The sequence below is a fragment of the Peromyscus californicus genome, unplaced genomic scaffold (genome assembly GCF_007827085.1).
Source record: "Peromyscus californicus insignis strain IS unplaced genomic scaffold, ASM782708v3 Scaffold_13__1_contigs__length_99412109, whole genome shotgun sequence".
Classification (NCBI taxonomy): Eukaryota; Metazoa; Chordata; class Mammalia; order Rodentia; family Cricetidae; genus Peromyscus; species Peromyscus californicus.
This window is the reverse complement of record NW_026294424.1, coordinates 8,370,048-8,398,008: the sequence shown is the minus strand read 5'-3', so window position 1 is coordinate 8,398,008 and position 27,961 is coordinate 8,370,048. Positions and strand designations below refer to the sequence as shown.

Sequence of the window (27,961 nt, the reverse complement as noted above, 5' to 3'; positions counted from 1 at the left end):
CTGCATCACTGGAGATCCCTCACCCCAAGTCAACCCCCCTCCTCATTTCTCTCCAGCACCTCCCAAGACCCGTGGAGCTGGGAGGCTGTGCTGGATGTAGTCTTGGGTGACAGACAGTCTGGTGAACTCCTTCCTCCTACGAGGGGATGCGGGGAGCTGAGTACCTTAGCTTGGTATAAGCATGCTGCTTTGCTTCCTTCTTCACAGTGACTGCAAGCCAAGCTGTTGTAAGGAGCCACAGTTTCTCTTCTCTGATGGTAATAGTCATGTTTATGTAGAACAGTCAGCGGACTTCTGCACCCTACTGTATCCTGCCTCCAAGGCTTGCTTATGTGTCTCCACGAAAGGCCTTTCATTTGCAGGGTTCTTTGTCCAAAAGCAATAATGTCCTCTTTCCTGCCTTCCCCAGAGGGCTGGCACTTCATGTGAGATGACCTGGCGAAGCACACTGTGCCACACAGATACAAGAGATGAGTATTTTAATATCCAGGAAAAAAAAACGTTTCTGAGGTGGCTGCTTTTGACGCCATCTTTTAAATCAATGCTATTGTAACTTTCTATTCTTTTTTTTCTTTTCTTTTTTAATGCTGAGTGCCATTTATTGAAGGAGGGAGGAGGTCTTAAATACAGGCTTACAGCACAATGGGAGAACCCTGGAGGGCAGAAGTTTGATACCGATGTTTTTTTTTTTTGTTTGTTTTTTGTTTTTTGTTTTTCGAGACAGGGTTTCTCTGTGTAGCTTTGCGCCTTTCCTGGAACTCACTTAGTAGTCCAGGCTGGCCTCGAACTCACAGAGATCCGCCTGGCTCTGCCTCCCGAGTGCTGGGATTAAAGGCGTGCGCCACCACCGCCCGGCGGATACCGATGTTTTACAATCTTGCATCTAAGCTGTTAACACCCGTTATGCGTTATGCAGGATACACAGACAAGGAACTTCCCTTAAGCATTCAGGAGGGTGGAACCCGGCAGGGAATTAGCATAGGGAGGATATCAAGGTCAAGGTCAGCAAGCAAGGCAACAGTTACCCAAAACGGAGGCCAGGGACCTACAGGTTCCCCCTTTTACTAAAAAATGAGCTTCTGACTTAGGTCGCGTGGGACATCAGCAGGTCACCTTACCCGTCATGGAGATGCCTGCCATAACTTTCTATTCTTGTGTGGTGAACAATGAAAGCCTTACTATACATACTGGTAATAACTGTCTTTAGTTAGTATATACCATCCTGTCCAGCCTTACAGGATATATTTACTTTACCCTCTTCTCACAAGAACCCTTTGAAGCCCAGATTATTCCTCATTCCGCTACTTAAGGTCTGAGCGTGGAAAGGCTGCAGTGGGGTGGGATGACGGCTCAGTGCTAGCGCACTTGCCTGTGGTGCATGAGCCCCTGGGTTCCATCCCCAGGACTGAAAAGGGAAGCAGAAAGGAAGACATGCAGGCTGCGATGGAGAGGCCTCAGTGTACAAATGCTGCTGCTGGGCACAGGGTGAGCAGACCAGAGTCTGCAGACTACTGCCAAGAACAGGGAGTGAGCAAGCAGGACCAATCCCTGGGCTCCTGCAGGGATGAAGAGTGAGGCAGGAGCTCACTGTGCAGCCCAAGCTGGCCTTGAGAATGCTCCTGCTTCCCCCTCAGGTGCAGTAGCAGGTGTACAACACCATGCTCAGGACTTCTTTGTTTTTGTAGCACAACTCTAATAAGCTGTCTAGTTTTCTTCTGAGCCGTGAAGCCCAGAGCGCAGGTGCCAAGAGCAGTAAGTAGATACCCACTTAAGGTTCCAGAAGCCTCCACAGCATCTGTTTTAGAATAGACATGTCCTCCCATAGACATTTCCTATGTCGAGTCTTATTTTTATTTTTTATATTTTATATTTTTGAGACAAGGTCTCACTGTGTAGCCCTGACTGTCCTGGAACTCACCCTGTAGTTCAGGCTGGCCTTGAACTCACAGAGATCCACCTGTCTCTGCCTCCCAAGGGCTGGCATTAAAGGTGTGCACCATCACACCCAGCCTCTTATGCTGAGTCTTAACCCCCAAGTAGTATTTGGAGATGAGGCTTTCAGGCAGTAATTAGGTTAGAGGTCATGAGAGTGGGGCCCTCAGGAAAAGGAGAAAGACCAGGGCTCATTCCATGCCACACAGGAGCATGGCGAAGACAGCAACCAGGGAAGCTTTCACAGGAACGTCAGACACAAGCAGGAGAAGGCACCTGGAGTGGCCATTTTGCTGAAGTACAGTTGATGAAGTCACCAAGAAAAATTTAAAGCAGGTTAAAAAAAAATCTTAAATTTGCTTAATCCCTTTTAGTGCATTTTGGAAAGGTTTCATGCAGTGATTTAGTATTTTTAAGTTGTAGAGTTAACCTGTATGGAACTAGTATGCTGTTCTAGATAACGCAATCACGGCCAGCTGTAAGCAGGTGCTGTGTGTGCATTCACTGCCTGAGAAGGAGCCTCGGGTACTCACTCCACAGTTCAACTCTTTATCCTTCAGAGTCACGGAGCATCTGGAGGGAACATAGTGATGTGAGGAAGACTTGTCTTGCCCTGAAGTTGTCCATGGTTGTTTGGGGAGAGAGAGAAGGAAACCATGTTTGGAATCTAACTCACCACACTGCTGTAGCACTCTGCAGCTTGGCCATACAGCTCCCTTTCCATTGGGAAAAGGTAGGGAGGACGGGCAAATCCAAGTGATTCCCTCGGGAAAATGATGCTCAGACTGAAATCTTGAGTGTGGTAGAGTTTTCTAAGCAGAGGGAATACAAGTGTAAAAATCCAAAGAGAGCAAGGTGAAGTTGGATACTTACAAGCAGTTCAGTTTGGCTGAGGAGCAGAGGTGAGGTTGTGCTGTTGGACAAGGAAGGGAGGGGAGGGAAGGGAAGGGGATACAGGTGGTGCTGGGCTACCTAGGAAACTCCAGGCCTTATCCTGGGGTGGTCAGGAGCTTTGTAGGGTGGATGTAGGGCCCACACAGCTCCTGTGCTACTCCCCCGCCCCCGCCGCGGCCGCTGCCGCCACCGCCACACCTCGTCAGATTTGTGTTTTATGTGTGTTAATGTTTTGCCTGCATGTGTGTCTGTGTGAGGGTGCCAGATCCCCTGGAACTGGAGTTACAGAAAGTTGTGAGCTGCCATGTGGGTGCTGGGAATTGAACTCAGGTCCTCTGGAAGAGCAACCAGTGCCCTTAACCACCAAGCCATCTCTCCAGCCCCCATCTCTGGTCATTTTACCTCTTACTGTTCCTGCCTCAGGTCTCTGCACCTGCTGTTCTTCTGCCTGGCAAGTACAGATAATTGTGTTGGCAGCATGCTGCCCTCAAGTAGGGCAAGCCTAGAAACAGATGGAACAGGAGCCCAATGCAGTGGTCTAAGTCACAGTCCTCTACAGAATTACATTTGTTTATTTATTTATACACTTTTGTGTGTGGTGGATGTGTGCATGCATGTGCGTGTATGTATTCATCCTGTGGCACACATGTGGTGTTCAGAGGACAACCAGTGAGAGTCAGTTCTCTTCTCCCACTACGTGGGTTTCAGAGGTTGAACTCAGGTAGTCAGGCATGGAAGGAAGCGCTTTACCCACTAACCATCTCACCAGCTCCAAGTCACAGCTCCATCTGGGATCCTATACCTGAGTGTCAGGGTTGTGAAAGATTTGGCACAGTGGAAGGTGTCTGAATGTGCAGTGGCTAACTCAGAATGAAACCTGCAATGAGTCTGCGGTGCCTCTGGCAGCTCCTGCCTGTGTGGCATCATGTGGCTTCTCTGCTGCCTCTTTCTGAACACACCATGTACACTTTACTCTGCACACATCTCATGGCACTCCAACTAATGCTGCCTGAAGCAACTCAGCTGAGATTTGAGACTATTGCGTGCTATGAGCTGCATTGCTTTTACTGTTCATGCACAGTTCTTAAGCCCTGGTCCTCGACCTTCCCAGTGCTTCAGCCCTTTAATACAGTTCCTAATGTGCGGTGACCCCAACCATAAAATGATTTCATTGCTGCTTCGTGACTGTAATTTTGCTACTGTTATGAATCATAATGTAAATATCTGTGTTTTCCAATGGTCTTAGGCAACTCCTGTGAAAGGGTCAGTTGACTGCCAAAGGGATTATGACCCATGGGTTGAAAACCACTGTTAAGGAAACATAATGGTTTGATTTTGGAAAATAAAAACTTTTAATATTTTCATATTAAAATTCCTCAGCATGTATCAAATAATATACTTTTGAATTATATTGTTAGAATGTTTAGTTTAAAAGTTGCTGATTGAATTGCTGATGTGAATTCTCTTTTAAAAAAAAAACAATTATGATGCTAGAGAGATAGCTCAGTCCATAAAGTATTGTCATGCAAACGTGGGAACTTGAGTTTGATCCCCAGAACCCCTGTAAATGACAAGTGTGGTGGCATGCCATTGTGACCCCAGCATCGGGGAAGCAAAGATCCCTGGAATTCACTGGCCAGCCAGACTAGCCAATTGACAAGCCCTAAGCCAGTGGCTGGTGCTTCAAGAGGAATGTCAAAGAAACTGCCTCTGGCTTCCACATACAAGGATACACACACACACACACACACACGAAGTTCGATGAATTTTTTTTCACCTTCCCCTCCTTTAAATGAATTTTGGTTTGGACAGAATTTCCAGCAATTTCTTTTTTCTTTTTCTTTCTTTTTTTCATTGTTTTGTTTTTGTTTTTTGAGACAGGGTTATTCTTTGTAACAGTCCTGGCTGTCCTAGAACTCTTTTTGTAGACCAAGCTGGCCTCAAATTCATAGAGATCCACCTGCCTCTGCTTCCCAAGTGCTGGGATTAAAGGCATGTGCTACCACTACCTGGCTTTGGCAATTTTTTTAAATAGCCCTCACCACACTTTTGCTATTTTGTATTATTATGTGAAGCAGTGTTCTTAACATTGATTATAAACCAAATGTAACCAATTCTGAAAAACTGAAGATGCTCATGTCCTACAGCATCAAGTATTCAGTCAAGATGTAATTAGTTATGGAAAATAAATAAGTACATCCATTTCATGTGTATGCAAATTTTCTTTGGTCTTTAATAGATGATTAAAGTATATGTACATCAAAGGATAGTTTTAAAGTAAATTTTTAATAATTTACTACTAGCAAACCTTTACTCTTTACCTAGTTTGCATGTGTATGCAAGTACACCTGTGTATGTACACCTGTGGTCCCAGCAGGTATGTATGCAGGTACACATGTGTATGTACACCTGTGGTCCCAGCAGGTGTGTATGCAGGTACATCTGTGTATGCACACCTGTGGTCCCAGCAGGTGTGTATGCAGGTACATCTGTGTATGCACACCTGTGGTCCCAGCAGGTGTGTATGCAGGTGCACCTGTGTATGCACAACTGTGGTCCCAGCAGGTGTGTATGCAGGTGCACCTGTGTATGCACACCTGTGGTCCCAGCAGGTGTGTATGCAGGTACATCTGTGTATGCACACCTGTGGTCCCAGCAGGTGTGTATGCAGGTACATCTGTGTATGCACACCTGTGGTCCCAGCAGGTGTGTATGCAGGTACATCTGTGTATGCACACCTGTGGTTCCAGCAGGTGTGTATGCAGGTACATCTGTGTATGCACACCTGTGGTTCCAGCAGGTGTGTATGCAGGTACATCTGTGTGTGTACACCTATGGTCCCAGCAGGTGTGTATGCAGGTACATCTGTGTATGCACACCTGTGGTTCCAGCAGGTGTGTATGCAAGTATCTGAAGCCAGAGGACAACCTCAGGGGTTAGTCTCGGGAACCATCAAGTTGGTTTTTTGGGACATGGTCTCTCAGTGGCCTGCAGCTTGACAATTAGGCTAAGCTGGCCATCCAGGGAAGCTCAGGGATCCTGTCCCTACCTCCCCAGCCTTGGGTGTGCATGGATATTTTATGTGCATTCTGGGGATCAAACTCAGGTCCTTACAGTTACACGGCAAACACTTCATTGACTGAGCCATCGCCCAGTTCCCTATTTTATAAACCTGTATACCCTGGGTCATAGAAAAGGTTTTTTCTGGGGGGGTGGGTGAAAAGGGTTATGAGAAGAAAGAGTTTGAGAGGCTGTGGTCTAAGAGAGACAGAACTGGGGAGAGGCAGCACAGTGTCGTGGCAGAGGTAGAGCTCGGGGGTGGGGCAAAGACATTACCTTAGACCACCGAGGAGGTTCTGGTGGATTAGAACCGCAGCCAAGGGCAGCCTGCTTCCTGAAGATCCCATTGTGGTACATGTCAGGACCTCACCGCCACACTGAAACACAAGCTGCCTGGATTTGCTCGTCAGACTCTTGTGACTGAGGTTATAGGTCCGTCTGTATTCGTGTAGCCTATGTCTTTGCACTTAGGACTGTGGGCCTTGGGCTGTGTATAGACACACATAATAACATGCTTACGTGAGCATAATGGAATAAACGAGACAAAAGTCAGAGTGAATGCTCAAGATGATCATGACCAAGTAGTTCTTAGTAAGAATCCCTTAGTGCATGCTCAGGTCTCATGTGGAAGTCCTCTTTAACAAGCCCAGCTTGGCTCAAACGCCTGGCTACAGCTGCTTGGCCCTGCAGTTGTTTAAGCCCTAAACCTCAGACATTCTCAGGCCTGGCCTCCACTGAAGATTGGAGTGCTCCTGCCCCAGCTCCTGTTTACACTTGCTACTGTAGAGATTTGGTTTGTTTCTGAACGATTCATTTTAAAGTTTGGATGGAGAGCCACATTGGTTACATCTGAACCATGTGTGACGCAAGGAAACAGAGGGGTGACTGCATGACTCACAGGGGAAGTGTGAGGACTGGAGTGGCCGAGGCAATTCCTGCAGACTTGAAACAAGCTGGTCAGATGGTTTAGGAGGGAAGTGTCCTGTGTGTGTGCATCACATGCATGCATATATGTTATATGTGCTCAAAAGACTGTTGGGCAGACATAGCTCAATAAACTGGGCCATGCTGTTTTCCAGTCTTAAAACAGAAAGGAGAATACTACCCCAGACTAACTGGTGTTATGGGTTGGGGTTTTAGAATTGGATCTAGAAGAAACTGTAGAATGTTTGGAAAGGGGCTTCAACTAATAATCTTGAGTTAGTAACATAGATTGAGAACAAAGTTCCTAAGAGTCTGGTGTGTCCCTGGCTCATTGTAAATTAATTGCAAGGAACTTATTTGGTATGTATCATATATTAGTGATCTATTACTTTGGAAAGGAATATCCCCAAATTTAGTGGCTTAACGTGGCACATTGTCACACATTCTGTGAGTTAGAAATCTAGTCTGACTTAATCTCTTAAAGAGCTGCAGTCAAGCTGTTGCCAGGGCTGGAGTGTCTCATGTGAAGACAGGAAGAGCCACTGTCCGGCTCACACGGCTCTGAACAAGATATAGTTTTATGTGTGCTGTGGGCTGGAGTCCAGCCCACCCTCAGTGCTTTGCCACAGGCCTTTGCGTCGGCCTTTTTGCGTACTTATAATCTTCAAAAGCTTAATGTCTGCCAGGGCATTATTGAGACCTTGTCTCAAAAAAAGGTGTAAACACTAGGGTGGCCTTCATAGAGCATGAACTTCAGGGACAGGGATCTGTTTTAGGCAATGTGTCTTTTTTTATTTGGTGCACATGGAGGTTGGGAGAGACAGGGTCTCGCTATGTAACCCTAGCTGGCCTGGAATTCATTCATTATGTAGGCCAGGGTGGCCTTGAACTCACAGAGATGCACCTGCTTCTGCCTCCTGAATGCTGGGATTAAAGTGCTAAAATGCCCTGCAGTAGTGTAATTTTTTTAAATAAAATTGCTCAGGCCCAGTCAGCTTCATTGACATAGTGGGCTGGAAATCCAGAGTTAACATGCTGGTGTCTTCAGTGTGCCGTGCGGCCGCTCTTTCTGGCTTGTTGATGGCTGTGTTTCTGATGAGTACTCACATGGCAGAGAAAGAATGGGCTCTTGTCTCCTCTTCTTATCCCACTGTGGGAGCTCACTCTTCCTGACTTCATCTAATTACCTCCTGGAGGCCTCACTCCTAGTCCATTCCCACTGTTTATTCAGACTTCAGCATGTGAATTGGGGATAAAAGAAAGAAAACCAATCGTTTTCCTATATTTCCACAGACTTTACTCTGATACCAGATGGGTGAGTTTTTCCCAGCCAATCCTGCAACTCTCCAGACGCCAACAGGATGGCTTACAATTCTGTCATGCCTCTGAATACCAGTGCCATGGCTTGGCCCTGCAGGACCACACCCTGCTTCAGATGCCAGTCGCAAGTTGTGAGTCTCTAGGCTTGTCTACAAAGCAAAGCTTTCTAAGACTTCCTCCTCAGGTTTGGTAATCTGCTGTAAGAGCTCTCAGAACTTGAGGAACACATTCTCTGGTGTGTCAGAAATGATGTGATAGGTTGAAGATGTTGAAGATGTTTGTAGGTTTAGGGTCCAGAAGGTTCTGAGCCGTAGAGCATGTGTCCCTGTGGAGTGTGCCATTTCACAGCATGGAGATGTTAATTGCCCCAGAAACTCCCTGGACTCCATCTCTAGTGGTTTGTAACAGAGGCTTTATCAGGTAGGCACAGTCAAGTATTGACTCCATCTTTACCCTTTTCTCTTCCCTGGAAGATGGGGAGTGGGACTGAAAGTTTCAAGTTACTAACTGTGGCTTGTCTTCCTGGTGTTCACCCCCACCGTGAGGCTAACCAGGAGCCCACCACAAGGTGCCTCATTAGAAAGGAGTCATCCAGAGTCTTGAGGCTTAGAGGAATGGCAGGAAGTGGGTAGAAACCAAGTGTAGTTCTTATTACATCACAGTGGTGTACAAGTATTCAGTCCATAGCAGATCCCTGAGGCTATGTGAAAGCCAGCTCCCATGGTTGGTACCCATATTTATGTTCCTCTTGCCTCACTGTGCCAAACAATCTAGCATGTGGCTGTAAAAATTAATATGCTCTCTGTGGTAGGCTGAATAATGACCCCAAAGATAGACTTTATAATCCCACTATGAGAATGTGACCTTAAATGGCAGGAGACTTTGCAAGTGTGGCTAAAGACTTGGGAAGGAGAGATTATCCTGGATTATCCATGTGGGTCCAACGCATTTACAGGAAGATATGAGTCAGAGAGCCTCCACAGGACAGTGGAAGCCAGGGAGGGAAGAAATGAGGAACCGGTAGCAGTGTGGCCATAACTGAAGAGTGTGGGCTGCGTCTTAGAATCCTTCAAGTTTGTCTCAGCTCTGCTGAGTCCTTCATTTTGGCTCTTAACCCTGCTTGGTTCTTCTGGCCCACCGGAAATGAACGGTAATAAATACTGTTGGGAGACAGCAGGTGTGTTTTCATTTGTTCCTGCAGTAATGAGAAAGCCCAGTCTTCACTAGAAGACTTGGGGAAACCCATTCACTGTTTTAAAGAACAGAGGTTTAAGTACAAGGTGAAGGTGGGGGTTTCTGAGGGTTTTGTTTGCCCTCTAGTGACTGAAACATTGTGTTTGTTTGTTTTATTTTTTGTAGCATTATAGGATTCAAAAAGATGTTGCAATTCAAGTGCTTTCATATACTTGACTCAAGCATCTCATGTACTTGGGCCGTTTTGACTCCCCATATACTCTCCTTCCTCTCCTGTGTCTACCTCCAGCTGGTCCGCTTCCTCCTCCCGAAAGCCCCCCCCACTTTTACATATATGTATATAAAATGTGGAGGTTGCTTAGTCATAGAACCTGAGTTTGACCTCCCAGAACCCAAGTAAAAAAAAAAGCCAGGCCTTGGGGCTGGAGAGATGGCAGTTTCAATCACTTACTGCTCTTACAGAGGACCCAGATTTGATTCCCAGCACCCATATCTGGGGGCTCCCAATCCCTTGTAATTTCTTTTCTAAGAAATACATGGCCTCTGCAGGTGTATGTGGTGCACATAAACTCACACATACACGCATATACTTAAAAATAAAAATAAATATTTTTTAAAAGCTGTTCATAGTGCACCATGCCTGTCTCTCTCAGTGCTGACAAGGCAGACAGGTGGACCCCTAGCACTCACTGGCCAGCCAGCCTGGCCTGCTTGGTCAGTTCCAGACTGGTGAGAGGCACCTGAGGAACAACACCCAAGGTAGTCCTCTGGCCTACACACTGCTACACGCTATGATTTTGTTTTTATTATTATTAGTTTTTTGAAGATTTCATACATTTTAAACCATATTCACCCCTTCTCAAGCTCCTCCCGTGTCACCCCTTCCCTCCCCCAGTTTTGTGCTCTTTCTCTTTTGCTTTTTCTTCTCATCAAGTCCAGTTCATGCTGCCCATCTGTTCATGGATATGTGGTCTTCCACTGGAGTGTGTTCAAACTACCAGGGGCCACACGCTCCCTCCCCCAGTAGCTGTCAGTTGCCAATAACTCAGCAGCTGGAAGTGGGACCTCATGTCTGCCCCCTTCTCCATGCTGGGATTTGGTCTGGCTTGAGTTTGCACAGGGCTTGTGCTTGCTTTCACAATTAATGGGAGTTCATATGTGCAGCTGAATAATTTTGTTTGTTTGTTTGTTTGTTTGTTTTTTTGAGTGGGGGTTTCTCTGTGCAGCCCTGGCTATCCTGGAACTCACTATGTAGACCAGACTGGCCTTGAATTCACAGAGCTCCTCCAGCCTCTGCCTTCTGAATGCAGGAATTAAAGGTATATACCATCATGCCCAGCTATAATTTTTTCCTTTGTCGTTGAATAAAACTCCATTGTTTGTGAATCACATTTTTTAGTTCATTCATTTGTTGATGGTCATCTAGGTTGATTCCACAGTAAACATGGATATACATCTCTCTGTACTATGCTAATTTAGGTTCCTTTGGGGAGTTTGGGGTTGTTTGGTTGTGTCTCTGTGTGTATGTATGTGCACTGTGGGCATGCCTGGTGCCTGCAGAGGCCAGAAGAGGACATCTGGATCGCCTGGAATTGGAGTTACAGGTTGTCTTGAGCCACCATTTTGGATGCTGGGAATCCAACATGGGTCCTCTGGGAGAAGAGCCAGTGCTCTTAACCATGGAGCCATCTCTCCAGACCCTTTGTTTTTTACTTGTTTGTTTGTTGACTTTTGAAACAAAGTCTAAATGCATTGTGTAGCCCAGACTGCCCTCAAATTTACCATCTCTGCTTTAACCTCAAACACTGGGGGTGCTGTGCCTGGGCTTACCACCCTGCTCCTCCAGGAGCCGTGGAACAGCTTAGATCTGATTGCTTCACTGTTCTTTTGGGGGGAGGGGGCAAGAGGGAGGAGAAACATGCTACAGCACACGTGTGAAGGCCAGAGAACAACTTTTGGGAATTGGTTCTCTCTGCCATGTGGGTTCCAGAGATCAAACTGAGGTCATCAAGAAAGCGCCTTTCCCCGTGAAACACCTTGCCAGCCCACTTCTCTGTTTTTTTTTGTTTTTACAGTCAGGGCTTTCACTCTCCTGTGCGTTACGTTATGCTGTGAATTCATAGAGAGCAGTTCCGGCAGGCAGCATAGGCTCCTTCCCGTTAGTTCCCACGAAGCGTGCTCTCGGCTCCAGCTGAGCACAGGTGCCTTCCCCGGGCTTCCTTTCTTCTGATTGTTTTTCTTCACTAGTTTCAGGAAGCTGGCTCAGCTCTTGGTGCCTAACCTGTTCAGTGTTCAATGTGCACATTACTTCTCTTGGCAAGAACCTTGCCCTTCACCTGCTTCTTTATAATGATGCCCGTGGCCTCCTGAGTGGCATAGATGCTTCCAGTTTTGCCATAGAAACACTTATGGTCATTATTTTTTGAACAGTGTCCATAACCTTGGTGTCTACAATATCACCCTCCTTGTAGATTTGCATGTATGTGGCCAAAGGAACACCTCCATGTTTCCTACAAGCCTAGAGAACGTATACAGCAGGATCCTCTGCTCTTTCCTTCTATGTCTGCCATTTTGGTGAATTACTAGGAGATGGCTGCCATGTACCAAAAGCAAAGCCACCTTCTCCATCCTAAGAGATCCTCCATAGTTCTCTTCAGTACCAGATTCTACCAACATTGATAAAGTAAAATAAACCTCTCCAGGTTGCTAAACAGGGACCTACAGGTGACACTTTCTCACAGATGGTGTGGCTTTTGGCAGAGAACAGCACCAGAGGGTCCGTTTTAGAGCTTGTTGTCGTTTGCTTGGGTTGTCCCTCAGGGCTGTAAACACTGTGGGACAAGCACACCTGGCACAAACTGAATCTCCTTCTTAGGTTTCCAGCCAGATGTTATGAAATTCTTTTGTTTTGTTTGTCTCTAGTGCCTGGAAACCTTGGCTGCTACAAGGATCATGGAAACCCACCTCCTCTCACTGGCACCAGTAAAACATCCAACAAGCTCACCATACAGACCTGTATCAGCTTTTGTCGGAGTCAGAGGTTCAAGGTACCAGCTCTGTAGTGTATAAGAAATGTACAGTGTACAGAGAAGATAAAGATAAATTACAACAACCCACCTGTCAAGCCACACAGGAAGAGTGGGCTCAGGAGTCAGGAGCACAAGGCAGCACTCAGTTTAAAGATGGGGAGTGGGTAGCAGCCCCTGTTTGGCCTCTGACTGAGTTTTGATCTGTTATGAGCAAGGATGTTAATGACTCCACAGAGAATCAAGCCAAGACAGCGGGCCCCTTCCTTGGCAAATTGCCAAGGCCTACCTCTTCTCCAAATGTTCTTTTCTTCCTCTTCCTTGTCTGGAATTTTCCCCCATCACTAAGGTTCAGTAGTGCTGGTTTTTTGTTAAATCAGAGGGAAAACAATTCCTCTCTCTCTCCCGTGGTTTCCTCTCCCTCTTTCTCTAACCGGGCCAGTCTAAAGCCATTAATGAGGCCCAAGAAAGAGGGTGCCCTGCCTGGGTTTCAGGCTCATGTGGGGCAGGTGAATAATCAAGGCAGCTGAACCCCCATGACTATGTGGTTGGTTGCTTGTACAGAACTTGAGCATATCATGAATGTATCAAAGCTAGTGTATTCCAACTACTGGAGCAGGGCTGTATAAACGTGGAAGCTGGAGAAAACTGAAGTGAAGCCCATAGGTAGTGTTCCAGGGGACTGGATAGTGTAGTTCATGACTTTGATTATAGAGAGGTATATAATGATATATGTAGTCATGCAATGACTGTGTATATACACACATACACTTCATCACCGTCCAGCAGGAGCCTTGCTGCACGCACACTGATAAGCAAGAGTATAGCCAGCATTCGGCTCTCCACCAGAAAGAAGCTTGTGGGGATATTACCCATGTTGTGCTGGTTCTGAGAAAGCACAAGATGTCTTCAAAACACCTCATGTAGGACGGAAACATTAATTTATCAAAGGGACAAAGCCACCTTGAAGGAGGTCCCATGACCTAAACCTGACATGCTTTAAGCTTCAGATAATGGTAGTAATAGATGCATCTTATTGACTAAAATAAGAGCACACCACTCCACAGTGATGAATGAATGAAAAGATAAACATTCCTGATTAGTGAATGCAAACTAGTAAGTACAGAAGAAATGAGGTAATTATTACCATATGACAGCTGTCATAGTAATGATTGATAGGAAATGGCCATCAAGCTCTACAAATATCCCAAATCCTCACTATTTGGGTGAAAGCATACCTACTCTTAAGAATCTCCCACAATGACCATGCATGATGACACATACCTTTAATCCCAGCACCAGGGAGGCAGAGTCAGGCTGATCTCTATGAGTGCCAGGCCAGGCCAGCCTGATCTACATGGCAAGTTATAGGCCCACTACAGCTACATTTGAGACCCTGTCTCAAAATACAACAAACGTGTGTGTGTGTGTGTGTGTGTGTGTGTGTGTGTGTGTGTGTGTGTGTGTGAGAGAGAGAGAGAGAGAGAGAGAGAGAGAGAGACAGACAGACAGACAGACAGACAGACAGACAGACAGAGAGACAGAGAGAGACAGAGAGAAAGAGAGACTCGTATAGTTAAAGCTGACCTTGAATTCCTGGTCCTCCTTGCCTTCCTCTCCCAAGTATTGGGATTACAGGCATGCATCGTAGTGCCTGGATGTAATTTAAAGTACCTGTTTTAAAGGATCTACAGCTAATGCACTACACTGTTGTGAAGGGTCCCATGTTTCCTAACTAGTGTCATGAGCAGCCAGTAATACCCATTCTTACCTCATTGGCCTGCAGGATCATGCCAAAGAAATAGGTTTTTAAAGCTGGACAATGGTGGCAGACACCTTTAATTCTAACACTCAGGGGGTAGAGGAAAGCAGATCTCTGTGAGTTCAAGGCCAGCCAGGTCTTACAAAATGAGTTTGAAGACAGCCAGGATTGTTACACAGAGAAACCCTGTCTTGAAAATATGTATATATATAGGTTTTTTAAAAAAGGAATAAGGGCTGGGGAGATGGTTCAGTGGTTAAGAGCACTGGCTGCTCTTCCAGAGGACCTGAGTTCAAGTCCCAGCACTCACAACTCATAGCTCACAATTCCCAGCTCACAACTGTCTGTAATTTCAGTTCCAGAAAATCCAACACCCTCATACAGGTATACATGAAGGTCAAAACACCAATACACATGAAATAAAAATAAATATTTAAAAAAAGTAAAAAAGGAATAAGGTGAATAGATTGGACAGTAAGAACTGGTTTTTATTTAATACAACATTCTAAGGAACCTACGGAAAAAGGGACTAGAATCAATAAGTTTAACAGGGTTGTAGGTTATAAGGTCACATATAAAAAGATACGTTTCCATATACTAGCAGTGAAATATTAACAATTTAAGCTTCTAAACAAATAATGGTAGTAATACTATATATACTAATGACAACAGTACTATATATCTCTTCTCTGGGAGCTCACCAGATGCTCTTTTGCAGTATATTTCAATAAACCATTTGTTCAAAAAGAAAGACTAGAAAAGAAAATCTTACCATTTTACAGGAGTAAAGACGGCTTGACAGTTAGTCGGGCCCAGAGTTTTACCTAGTGCCTGGCCTGTGTAAAGCCCTCCATCCCATCAATACTGGGAGCAAAATGAGGAGGTTAATAAATGAGATTTAAGAGCTCATTCAGAAACCAATAAGACTGTAGAGAACTAAAGAAGACCTCGTAGATGATGGTGCAGACCTCAGTTTACAGCTGAGGCAACGAGACTATTATTAAAGTGGTAATTCCCCCGGGTTACTCTATAAATTAAATGGAACCCTAATAAAAAATCAAGCTTTAAAAAGATGGCAAGCTACTCTGGAGCTAACACTCAGTAGTAAAGCTTGCCCAGGACAAGCAAGGCCAGGGCAGTGTCATTGCCTAACAATGCAAAGGAAAAATGGCCGACCCTGACAGAGGGTTTAGGATTGCCAAAGCGATCTTGGTAAAGGGCAGTTTTGTGAGACTTCCTCACCTGACCTGTAGACCTCTGAAAAGCTGCTGTCACCAAGAGAGTAAGTCAGGAGCCAGTCAGAAATTGCCCACAGGCAAATCCAACCACCCATCTATTATTTTTTGTTTGGGTAAATAAAGTTTTATTAAACAGAGCCATGCCTATTCATTTACATATTGTCTGTAACTGTTTTCATTGTGTGACCACAAAGCTGGGTAGAGAAAGAGACTATGTAGCCCACAGAATAAATAGTATTTACTTCTGGCCTTTATAGAAAGGGTTTTCTGAAATCTGCTGTAGATCAGTGGAAGCATCTAGAAGCAGACCTACACACATGCAAACAATTGATTTTTATGAAGGTTTCAAGGCAGTTCAACAGTGAAGGGTTGTCATCAAATACTTCTGAAGAAACAGTATAGCTCTGTGAAGAAAAATAAGTCTTTAGTTTTGCATCACAGCTTAGACAAAGATTGACTTTGAATTAAACTACAGAAAATAGTTACTGTGAGAGTGCCATAAAAATAGACATACAGAACAATAGACTTCACAATTCAAAAATGAGTCTAAATCGATGGTCAATTGATTTTCAACACAATTGCCAATATCTTCGAGTAGGAAGATAGTCTTCAACAAATAGTACTGAAGCAGTAGGATAATCACGTGCATGGTAGCATTTGGACCCCGTGATGGTCACTGCTCGTGCTGTGACAGAGAAGCTTGAGGAGGAGGGGTTATTTTAGCTCATGCTTTGAGGCATGCCGTCAGGAGCGTGAGGCAGCTGCCACGTTGTACCACAGTCAGGAAGCAGAACGGTCCGGTACCGGTGCTCAGTTCACTTTCTCCTTTTGTTAAATCTGGGGCCTCAGCCCGAGGCAGGCTGCTGCCCACAGTCAGGGTCAATCTTGATCCAAAACGTGTGAAAAACTAAAGATCACAAAAGTAAAGTGTCAGGCAACAGGGTTTTGGAGTAAGCAAAAGAAAGCAAACAATTCATCACCAGAGATGGAGGACACGTCAGTGGCAAACGAGCAACTGAACTTACATGCATCATCATTGGTCATTAAACTAATGCAAACTACAGCCACCATCAGACACACAAACATCAGTGGCTAAAGTCAACTAGACCTACAGTAGCAGGTGTTGACAAGGGTCCAGAGCAGTGACAGCTCCCACACAGGGTTGGTGATGCAGCTTAGTCCTGGGAAAGGTTGGTGGGGTCTTTAAAAAAGTTAAACCCAACAATCTCACCCCTAATTATTCCCCAGGACAAATGAGAACTTACATCCGCACAAGGTCTGTCCACAGTTGTTATAGCAGTTGTATTCATCATAATGAAAACCTGGAAACGGATGAGCCACTGGAGCCGTGTCCACATTATACAGAACTGTATTAGGTGAAATAAAGGGGTGAAGTGTTAGCATATGCTCCGATGTGCATGACCTTCACAGCCATGCTGAGTTGTTGTTGTTTAAGCTGTTTTATGTTCTAAAAATAACAAAATGATACTAGTAGAGAAGCTTGGGTAGTAGTTGTAGGGTCTGTGGGAGAGGGTAGAAAGCAAGAACAGGAAGGCTACTGGTGTGGCCCAGCTTGTTCTGCATCTGAGGATTGGCTCCCGTAGGACTGTGTGCTCAGTGTATTAACATAAAAGACGAAAGGAAAATGTAAATGGGGTTTCGGTGTGTTTGCTGTGAGATTCAGCTAGAAAGCGCATTAGGGGCCTGAGAGACTGCTCTTGCAGAGGACCAGAGTTTGGTTCCCTGCATCTATGTTGAACTCCTCACAGCCACCCTAACTCAGGCATTAGGGTATCTAACACCACCTTCTGGTCTCTGTGGGCACCTATACTTGTGTACACAGACACACACACAGATGGACAGATGGATGGACACACAGATACACATTAAAAAATAAATCTTGAGGACTGGAGAGAGAGCTAAAGCTCCAGAGGACCTGGGATTGGTTCCCAGCATCCACATGGCAGTTCAGAATTGTCTATAACGCCAGTCTCAGGGATCCAGTGTCCTCTTCTGGCCTCTCCAGACACTGCACACATGCAATGCACAGACAGACATGCAGGCAGAACACGCATACACATAAAAACAAAAATGTTAAATAAAATTTCACCTGGCTTGCCTGGTACATAGTAAACAGTCAATAAAATGTTTGGCTGTTTTTGTCAGTATCCCATGTAAACATGGACTGGTGTCCTCCTTAGAGATTTAGTTCAATGTAGTGGGAATGAGAACATCAGAAAGGAATTCTCACGGACAGGGAACACACTAGTGGTGTGGAGCTACTGGCCAACTTAGACTAGGCAGTAAAACTAAGGAGAAGAAAGGCCGGGCTGGGAAACTAAGGCTGACTGCTTGGGGTTTGGGGGAAAGGGGCTGCTAGCCTCCTTTGGACCTGTCACCCCCCAAAACATTCCCAACATCAAGTGATAACATTTACCCCAGACCCCCTAAGTTCATAGCCATCTCATAGTGCAAAATGCAATGGTCCAACTTAGGAGTCGTCACAGTCGTCTTCTGTCGTGACAGTTTGCCGGGATGGAGTCAGGCTATGCCTGCTTCTGTGGGAACAACCCTGACTACTGGAAACACGGGCAGGCAGCCAGCACCGAGTGCAACAGTGTCTGCTTCGGGGACCACACGCAGCCCTGTGGTGGGGACGGCAGGATTATCGTCTTCGACAGTGAGTATGTCCGGTGCCAAAGGCGTGACAGGGACAACACGCCTCCCCACCCACCTTCCCATCTGTTTATTCTTTCTCTTGTCAGTACTCACAGAGCACCTGTCCTGTGATGCCAACCATAGCTCAGCCCTTGGGACTGAAGCACAGAGCAGGCTGACTCTGACTCACTCCCTCTAGAAGGAACAGCAGTGCTTAACAGTGGTCATCTATAGTTATGACTAGTGGTCTGAGTAGCGTGGCTATTGTGGGTGTCTTTGCTGATCACAGACCGCCATGGCCAGCAGAGTAATGACCCATGGGAGGCAAGAAGGTAGTTCAGTTCAGCATGACTCAGTAGCTGGTGTTGGTTCAAACTTTGGAATCTGACCCCCAAATAGTTTGTTTTAGGCATATTTAGACATAGCACAATTTGGTGAAAATTTTCCTGGTGGTAATTAACTCAGTTCTGTGTGCACAATAAAGCTTAAGACATGACTGCATGAAAACTCTTTATAAAGTATGTGTGGCATCTTCCATAAAGATAGGTTCTATAGGCCGGGCGGTGGTGGCGCACACCTTTAATCCCTGCACTTAGGAGGCAGAGCCAGGCAGGTCTCTGTGAGTTCGAGGCCAGCCTGATCTACAGAGGGAGATCCAGGACAGGCACCAAAACTATACAGAGAAACCCTGTCTCAGAAACAAAAACAAAAAAGATAGGTTCTATAGATTGATTAGCTCATGATAAGGGTTTGGGGGAGGGTCCACTGTGGCCTTGGCCACACAGCACATAGGTCGCCAGGCTATTAACTGCGCCCCCTCCCAGCCTTCTGGGTGGATAACAGGTTATGCATCCCTCTCTTTGAAGGAACAAGCCTGTGTTTAACATCCCTGGTTCCCCTAGTGCTCATGTGCCTCCCACAGGCTGTCTTGGAGCTACTTTGACAAGCAGAAAGATTAGGCTTTCACTTCGCACATACACGGGTGTTCCTGTAGAGCGTCTGCTCTCTCGAGCTCGTGTTTGGAAACAACCCCACTGTGTGTTCGTAAGCACTGGGGTTCTGCCTCACCAAGGTGCGTCTGAGAAGATAGCCTGGTAAACACTTCAAGTCATTTTCCCAGCCCTGTCTGTGCATCTCCCTGAACCACCACCTCTCCGTCCCACCACATTGGTGAGGTGCCAGCGAGAGGCAAGGCCGTGCTGAGTGAAGTGTGGGTCCTGAGCCTTGACCTCTCCCACACTGCTCTCATCCCTTGTCATAATTCACGTGCACGCTCAGTGGCAGTGAGACCGCATGAGAGGTGTGGCACCTGATTTGAACACTCGAGAAAAGAAGGTCACAGGTGAAAGGTGGAAGGGAGACCTTGAGCTTACTGAGGATAATTTAGCCCATCTGCAGGGTCTTTGATGGCCTGAGGACCGGGTCCTCACGCCTGACATCTCAACTAGGCAGGGGCTCCATTTTGAGCAAAACGTTCACAAGACTTGTTTCTTAGAGCTGCTGTAATGAAGTATCACACATTGTAGGGCTTCAATCAATAGGAACTTGTTCTATCACAAAAGAGAGAAGCCCCCAGTCAGGATGTCAGCAGGCCATGCTCCTTCCCAAGGCTCTAGGAACTGTGACTAAAACACAGAAGAGAAACAGCTCATGGCAGGAGAGGGTTTCTTCTGGCCCATGGCATCGGAGGGATTTCAGGGCAGTAGAGCAGGAGGGAGTGATGGAGTGGCTTTGGTTTGTGGCAGGACTACATGGTGGAAACGGTTCATGTGTTGGCTGAGCAGGAGAGTGCTAGAACCAGCCACTGAAGGGACCGTCCCTTGAAGGAACTTACTTCTTCCATCTGTATCCATTCCATAGCTTCCCAACCAGAGGAATGAGCAAAGACATTCACCTCAGACCCCCCAAGTTCATAGCCATCTCATAGTGCGAAATATATTTAGTCTACCTTAGAAGTCCTCACAGTCTTTGTTTTAAACCCATGACTTTAGTATGTTTTTATTATGCTTGTGGGTGCTTTGGCTGTATGTCTGTATACCACATGCATGCCTGATGTCCTCAGAGGCCGGACCCCCTGGAACTGGAGTTAGAGATAGTCATGAGAAGCCATGTGCGTGCTAGAAATTGAACTCAACCCACTAGCAGAACAGCCAGGGCTCTTAACTACTAAGCCATCCATCTCTTTAGTCCCCAACTCCCAGGCTTAACAGCCCCAACTCTGTTCAAATGTCTGAAGTCTCTTCTGAAGCTTAGGCAAACTTTGAACTGTGAACCCTGTAACATCCTCTTGGTCTGGCTTCACTCTTTGCTTGCAGCTTTTCTCAACAGACACCCCACGCTCCTGACTGTAAATGGAGGGGGAGTTTCTCTGTCTCAACCACCCAGTCCCAAATAAACACACAGAAGCTTATATTAATTATAAATGTTTGGCCAATGGCTCAGGCTTATTACTAACTAGCTCTTACATTTAAATTAACCCATTTCTACTAATCTATTAATTGCCACGTAGTCCATGGCTTACCAGTTCTCTGGCATCTTGTTCCTTGGGTGACTGGCTCACCGATCCTCGACTCCACCCATCTTCCTCCGAGTCCTCAGTGTGATTATTCTGCCTAACCTCATCCTGCCTTGCCATAGGCCAAAACAGCTTTATTATCAACCAATGAGAACAATACATATTCACAGTCTGCAGAAGGACCATCCCACAGCACCTGGCATGCCCCAAGGTCTCTCCATTGACATCTATACTGTATTCTCATAGCTTCACACATAGTCTGTCAAGGGCTTTCCTCGGGGAACCTCACACTGCTGCTTATTGACAGCCTCCTGAGCTTTCCTTCACAATGTTGGTGGAAGTCTGGGGAGAAGGCTCAGTTGGGCATGGTGACAGCTGCTTGTCATCACAGCACTAGTGGAGATAGGTCAATCCCTGGGACTCATTGGCTAGCCAGCATAGCCAGCTTGGCAAGCTCCTGTCTCACGAAACAAGGTAGACAGCTCCTGAAGAACGCCACCTGAGGTGTCCTCTGACCCGCATACACAGCACACATGACTGTCAGTCAAACCACCATCACTGTAGTTCTTGCACTTGGCACACCAGCAAAACCAGTACCATATTACAGTGCCAAGCTCTGCTGACGCCTGTGATGTCCCCAGGCCTGCTTGCACTCTGCTGCAGCTGCCTGAGTGCCGAGGCACGTAAGCTCGGCAAACACTTCTCTAGGCAGCCCTTCTCTAGCAGGGCACCTTGGCTGTACCGCTCCCGTGTAAAATCTCCCGATGAGGGCTGGAGAGATGGCTCAGTGGTTAAGAGCACTGGCTGTTCTTCCAGAGGTCCTGAGTTCAATTCCCAGCAACCACATGGTGGCTCACAACCATCTGTAATGAGATCTGGTGCCCTCTTCTGGCCTGCAGGCGTACACGCAGGCAGAACATTGTATACATAATTAATAAATAAATCTTTAAAAAAAAAAAATCTCCCGATGAATGTTCCATCTTACAGCCTTCAGTGGGTGACAGCTTACCACCTCCTTCCTGAAGTGCCATCAAAGAACTTCGTTGTCTCAGTCCAAAGTGGCATTCTCCTCTTTGACAACTGTGGCCTCTTCTTCCAATTTGCTTTGTCTGTGACTTTAAACATACTCATTTCTGGCCAAATTGTTTATTTTCATTTTCTGCTCTATGTTTTTTCTCTGAAGTCTCATGGTAAACCTGGCTGAAAGACACCCATAGTAACCACATCACAAGCAGAATGCTGTGCTGTCTTAAAAGCTTTTCTGCTGAGTTATTTTCCATTACTGTTTCAGAACCCAGCAGGACACAGACAAATGCTATGCCAGAATTCACAGAACGGGCCGCACTTGTGCTCACAGAGCCCCTGCTCTGACCGGAAGCCTCACAAGGCTCAGGATCTCACTCCTGTCATGCTCTGGCTTCTGCATGCCCTCTGGAATTACTTCAATAGACTGGCATCACTTTGAGATGTCTCCGGCCTGCATCTCCGACCTCTACCCTCCTCCTGTAGACCGCTTCCCAAGCCCTTAACAGTGACATGGCGGGGAGCTACAGCAATGGCCTGCTTCCCTAGTACCAGGTTTCTGGGTTAGTTACTTTTGTGTCATTTTAACCAAACAGCTGACGGGAACAGCTTCCAGAAGGAAGCGTTCGCTCTCTCTGTCATAGCAGGAAGGATGGCAGAACAGTTCAGTTCATGGTGGCAAGACCATGAGGGAGAAACTGTTCACATGGTGATAGACCAGGAATCATCGAAGGTACCAGAGCCAGGGATTAGTGTAACATATAACCTTAGTGTGCCCACCCCTAGTGACGTAGCTAGGCCTGTCCCCTAAATGTGCCACAGCCTTCCCAGATAGCACTGCCAGCTGGGGACAGCAGATCAGAACATGAGCCTGTAGGGACCACTGCAGGTTCAGAGGATCATCAGCTATCTCCGGCGTCCATTGAATTCCAGCTGCTTCGCCCACTCCCTCTATTTCCCTGAACGTTACCATCATCCCACCTTGTGTATCTGTTTCTGTGCATCTCATGAAGGCTCTGGCCACTGGACTTCAAACCCTCTCTAACCATATGACACCATCCTAACCTGATTACATGTGTAAAGACCCTAGTAGTAGGAACTGAATCCATCCTTTCGGGGGACACAGTTCAGTCATTGTATAGCATGTCTGTCAAGCCCAGCCCAGCTTATAACCAATCGCTTGCAGGTTCTAACTCGGACATTGTCTGTACAATGTGTTTACCTCAAAGCTTGCCTCAGCTGCACAGTAGGATCCTGTCTCAAACAAACAAACGAAGAAACTCCAAAGATAAAGTCAGTTACCTCAGTTAGAAGTACCAGAGCCAAGATTCAAACCCAAGTTTACCAGTTTTCTTTTTCACAGCTAGGATCCCTTTTATTAACAATAATAAAATAAATAGATTGTAATGACTGATCCAGTTTTCTGCTTTAAGTCGGTGGTCAGTGATGCCCAGTGTGCCCGATTATTACTCTTTCCTGGTCCGTGGAAGCTATGCTTCCTGCCTGTGTGCGCTCACACAGCAGGTGGGCATTCTTAGCACTGCCCACTCCGTCTTCAGAGGTTGGATGCTCGGTCCTTCTCGTCGGTTCCTCTGTCTCATTTTGGACCATATGTGTTACTGACGTGTCTTTAGTGGGTCTTCCTCGGCTGCACTCGGTGTGCAGGGAAATCAAAGGACCGCTCCATCACTGATGATGTGTAATTTTTTTTCTAGCGTTTACGTTTGACGCTGGGTTTTTTGTTTGATTTGGTTTGGTTTTTTGTTTTGTTTCTGGTTTTGGTTTGGGGTGGTTTGTCGCTGTTGGTGTTGTTGTTTTGGTTTTGTTTGGTTTGATTTTTTGGTTTTTCGAGACAGGGTTTTTCTATGTAGCCTTAGCTGTCCTTGGCTGCCCCAGAACTCACTTTGTAGATGAGGCTGGCCTCAAACTCACAGAGATCCACCTGCCTCTGCCTCCCAAGTGCTGGGATTAAAGGCATGCGCCACCACTGGCGACATTTTGTTAGCTTGTTTGTTTGTTTGTTGTTTGGTTTTTAACTTTGTCTTTATTTTTAGGGGTGTGTGTGTGTGTGTGTATGTGTGTGTGTGTGTGTGTGTGTGTGTGTGTGTGTGTGTGTGTGTGTGTGTGTACACATGAGTACAATGCCTGTAGAGGCCAGAAGAGGGCTTCAGGGCCACTGGAGCTGGATTTACAGGCAGTTGTGAGCCATCTGACATGGGTGCTGGGAACTAGACTTGGGTCCTTTGCATGAGCAGAGTGCACTCATAACTGCTGAGCCATCTCTCCTGTCCCAACAGTTGATTCCTTGGGGTTTTTGAGACAAGGCTGACCTCAAACTTCATGTAGCCAAGGCTGACCTTAAATTTCTAATCCTCCTGCCTCTGTCTTCTAAGTGCTAGAATTTCAATCTTGGAGTACCGTGCCTAGTGCATTTGACTCTTACTGTGGTTTCCACATTTCCTTTGAGACTTCTAGTCCGTCCCAGTTTACTGCCCTTTTCACTGTGAACGGTACCGTATTCATTACGTAGCCTCTGTGTCTGGTAGCTCCGGCATCTGGTCACTTGTGGATCTTGTTCTGTGGATTGCTTTATATCTTGGTAATGAATCCTTCCCCATTTTAGCTTGCTTTTATGCGTGTGCTGTGGTATTCTGTTTAATGCCACTCACTGCAGGTAGAATGGTAGATGCTAAAGTAAATAGCATTTACACTTGGGCGGCTACTTAGTTTGGAAACTAGGCTGGGTCTCTCAGTAGCTGAGCTAGGTTTGGGCTGTTTTTCTGTCCTTCCCTTTGGTGCCCTTCAGGTTCCCTCAGATCCCGAAGTTGTGCTTAGTGTAGATAGTGGGTTTTTAGTGTCCTGTTCCACTCTCGGCCTTGAGCAGGTCCTTTTGTGTCCTGCCCTTGTGGGAGACAGCCATTTTCTGTTACTTGGTGCTGTGTGGGAAGGCATGGGGGTTGCTGGTTCCCCTGCCTGTCCTCAGCTACAGGAGCAAGGTGATTCAGTGGTTCACCAGCCTCCGCTCCCCTGGCAGCCATACACTACTTCTTTGGTGAAACTTGGTAGAGAATCCTGTTCTCTCCCAAGGAGGCCTTAAGGCAGCCAGGGGCTGAGGTCTTTTGCTTTGTCTCTTCTCCCAGAGGCAGTAGCCTTTTTACTTGGAAGTTACTTGTTACTAAGAAAGTAATCTCCTCCCTCCCTAGACACAAACATGTTTCACCCCTGCCTCTCTCCAATGGCCCTGGGAGCAATGGGTTAACTGCTCTCTCCCAGCAACTGGAGGTTTTGCTTCCTTTGTGGGGAGGGCCCAGGGAGTAGGAGGTGCTCCAGACTTGCCCCTTAGCAGCAGCAGCCTATCGCCTCCTGCACACCTGTGCCACCGAGGGGAACTCTGGCTGGCTGCTTGACACTGGTCACTCGTGCCAGCACTAGGAGGCCTGTGCAGAAGAGCCTGCGAGTGAATGCAAACATCAGTGTACCGCAGGCTCTTAGTGTCCTCAGTGGAGAAGTCAGGCTGACACAGCCCCTGGGACCCTCTACGGTTTTAGCTACGGTCATCTGTGTGCTCTGTGGTGGTCACCTCCCCTGTGCCCTGGCACAGATGAGCCCATTTCTGTGGCCCGATTCATACTTGTTAGTGTTAAATTTCCTCAGTTGTCTTGAGACCTCGGCTTCTGATTTGGAGCTTTCTCATCACTAGGATGAGAAAGCAGCTTCTTTGTTTGTCTTTCCCAGTGCTAGAGATCAACCCCAGGGGCTCACATGCTAGTCAAGGGAGCTACCACTGAGCTCTCGCCAGCCTCTGGTGTTTTGAGACAGGCTGTTGAATTGACCATCCTCCGACCTCAGCCTCCTCAGCGTTAGGGCTACAGGCCTACACCACCAGGACCAGCAAAGCAGCATACTTTTATTGCTTTTCTGTATGCTAAATAGAGAAGAAATCCCCTAAAGCCTGCTGGAGATGTAGCTCAGTGGAAGAGTGCTTGCTGAGCATGCTCATGGCCCTGGGTTCCATCTCAGCACTGAAAAATAAACTTTCTTTTAAATCCTATTCCTACACTCCCTCCTGAAGTCTTTCATTCCCAAGATGGTAATTATGTAAGACAGAAAGTGGCTGTATCACCTTTCTAAGGACCTGTCAATCAAAAAAAACGAGTCCAGGAAATCATGGTTGATACAGAATATCATGAATCTGGGATCACCTCTCTCCTTCCTCTTGCATGCTTTTGGAGATCCAAGCCATGGTTGCACTCGCTAGGCTAGTGCTCCCCTGCAGAGCTGTCCTGCCAGTCCTTCTCAGGAGAGCACTGCACCTCTGAGGTGCTGGAGACACTGAGGAGACGGCAGAGCCCTCCCCTCTGTGACTTCAGTCTTCAGAAGCCCCTCCTCTGCAGGAGGTCCCAGGGTTTCCATGCACTTTATCTCATGTCCTCTCACTGTCATGGGATACAGGAGCAGGTGGTGGCCCTAAAGTGGAAACACCAGTGAGAGGCCTGGGAATGAGGTGCAGCCTCTAGGATCACATGGCTCTGCTGGTCCTGAATCCAGACTGTCTGACTCCAGCCAGACCCCAGCGTAGGCTGCTCTTCCGAGCACTAAGTGTAAGGTCTCCTGGGGGAAACCAAATAGTCTGTACAGTCATTCGTTCAGGGTGTAAGTGATTCCTTTTGTGATTTGATCTACCTAAAACCCAAGATGGTCTGGTTTTGTAGCTGGAAACAATGTCCCTAACAGGATCACATTTCTTGGGAGTTGTTTGTGCCCGAATTAGAGAGGAACCCAAGGCCCAGACTCAGGCCCACTGTTTTCTCTTCTGCAGCTCTCGTGGGCGCCTGCGGTGGAAACTACTCAGCCATGGCCGCCGTGGTCTACTCGCCTGACTTCCCTGACACCTACGCCACTGGGCGGGTCTGCTACTGGACTATCCGGGTTCCAGGAGCCTCTCACATCCACTTCAACTTCACCTTATTTGATATCAGGGACTCTGCAGACATGGTGGAGCTGCTGGATGGTTATACCCACCGTGTCCTGGTCCGTTTCAATGGGAGGAACCACCCGCCCTTGTCCTTTAATATCTCTCTGGATTTTGTCATTTTGTATTTCTTCTCTGATCGCATCAATCAGGCCCAGGGATTTGCTGTCTTATACCAAGGTAAGACATTGTTGTCTCTGGGCACAGGTGCCTCGGCCTTCTCTTCCTCCCTAGGGTTTTCAAGCCTAAAGTGGTTCTTTTGGGGCAGACTTGGACCTACTGACTCAGCTGCAGATGGTTTCAACATGGACTCATCCCCCACTTACCATCACACAGCTCTCTACCTTCCGGTGCACAACACCCACCTTCCGGTGCACAACACCCACCTTCCGGTGCACAACACCCACCTTCCGGTGCACAACTCCCACCTTCCGGTGCACAACACCCACCTTCCGGTGCACAACTCACACCTTCCGGTGCACAACACCCCACCTTCCGGTGCATAACTCTCACCTTCCGGTGCACAACATCCACCTTCCAGTGCACAACATCCACCTTCCAGTGCATAACTCCCACCTTGCAGTGCATAATTGGTTTTATTCCAGTTTTACTATTTTAATGGTTTTGTTTATTTTAGATTGTATTTATATCTGTGTGAGTATATGCACATGTGTGGGTGCTCCAGGGGCCAGAAGAGGGCATCAGATCACCAGGAGCTAGAAGCATAGGCAGGCAGTTGTGAACTGCCTTACATAGGTGCTGGGAACCAAACTCGGGTCCTCTGAAAAAGCAGGCATTGAACCACTCTCTAGGCTGAATTTAGTGGTCTTAGTGGCAGTTCTGTGGACAAGCTACATGACAGATAAAAGGAGGTGGCTGGCGGAAATGAAAGGCTCTTAAGTGTTCACTTTATCCATCCTACTTCTTCTAAACACCCCGGGCAGTCCCACAGACTAATTTACCATCTTTCCTCAGAGACGAAACACTCCGCCCCTCTGATATGAACACAAGTGTGCAAACAGGAGCCTTTGCTGGCCCCTGAGAAGCACAGGTATTGGACTGCACAACCCAAAAGAAGTTAGGGCTGTAGGAATTGGACAGACTAGTGAACAGGTGGGACTGGGGCTGTCATTACAAGGAGGTACTGCAGAGCACAAGGGAGCCGAGGAAGCAGGTTCTGTGCCTGAGGAGAGCAGTCTCTACCTTCCGCCCTGCAGAGCCAGACCTAGCCTGACAGGTCCTGCTTTGCTACCAGTGAGAACAGCAGAGGAGACGGTGTGCAGACTTGAGTCAGAGCACACCTCATTGACCAGTTGTGGCACACACCTCAAACACCAGCTCTTGGGTGGTAGAGGCAGGAAGATTAAGAGTTCAGGGCCTCCACGTGGTGGCGGCGCACGTCTTTAATCCCAGCACTCAGGAGGCAGAGCCAGGCGGATCTCT

General features: G+C 46.9%; 1 protein-coding gene across 3 annotated transcripts in view; it reads left to right on the top strand.

Annotated features, from left to right (window-relative positions):
* The window catches only part of LOC128108180 (kremen protein 1), a 261,267-nt gene that overhangs the window by 223,971 nt on the left and 9,335 nt on the right, over positions 1-27,961 (top strand). For all 3 annotated transcript variants that reach the window (XM_052734399.1, XM_052734398.1, XM_052734402.1), the window contains 3 exons: positions 12,247-12,371; positions 17,877-18,030; positions 26,366-26,698. In XM_052734399.1, the coding sequence (XP_052590359.1) occupies positions 12,247-12,371; positions 17,877-18,030; positions 26,366-26,698 (612 nt within the window). The remainder of the gene's footprint in view (positions 1-12,246; positions 12,372-17,876; positions 18,031-26,365; positions 26,699-27,961) is intronic.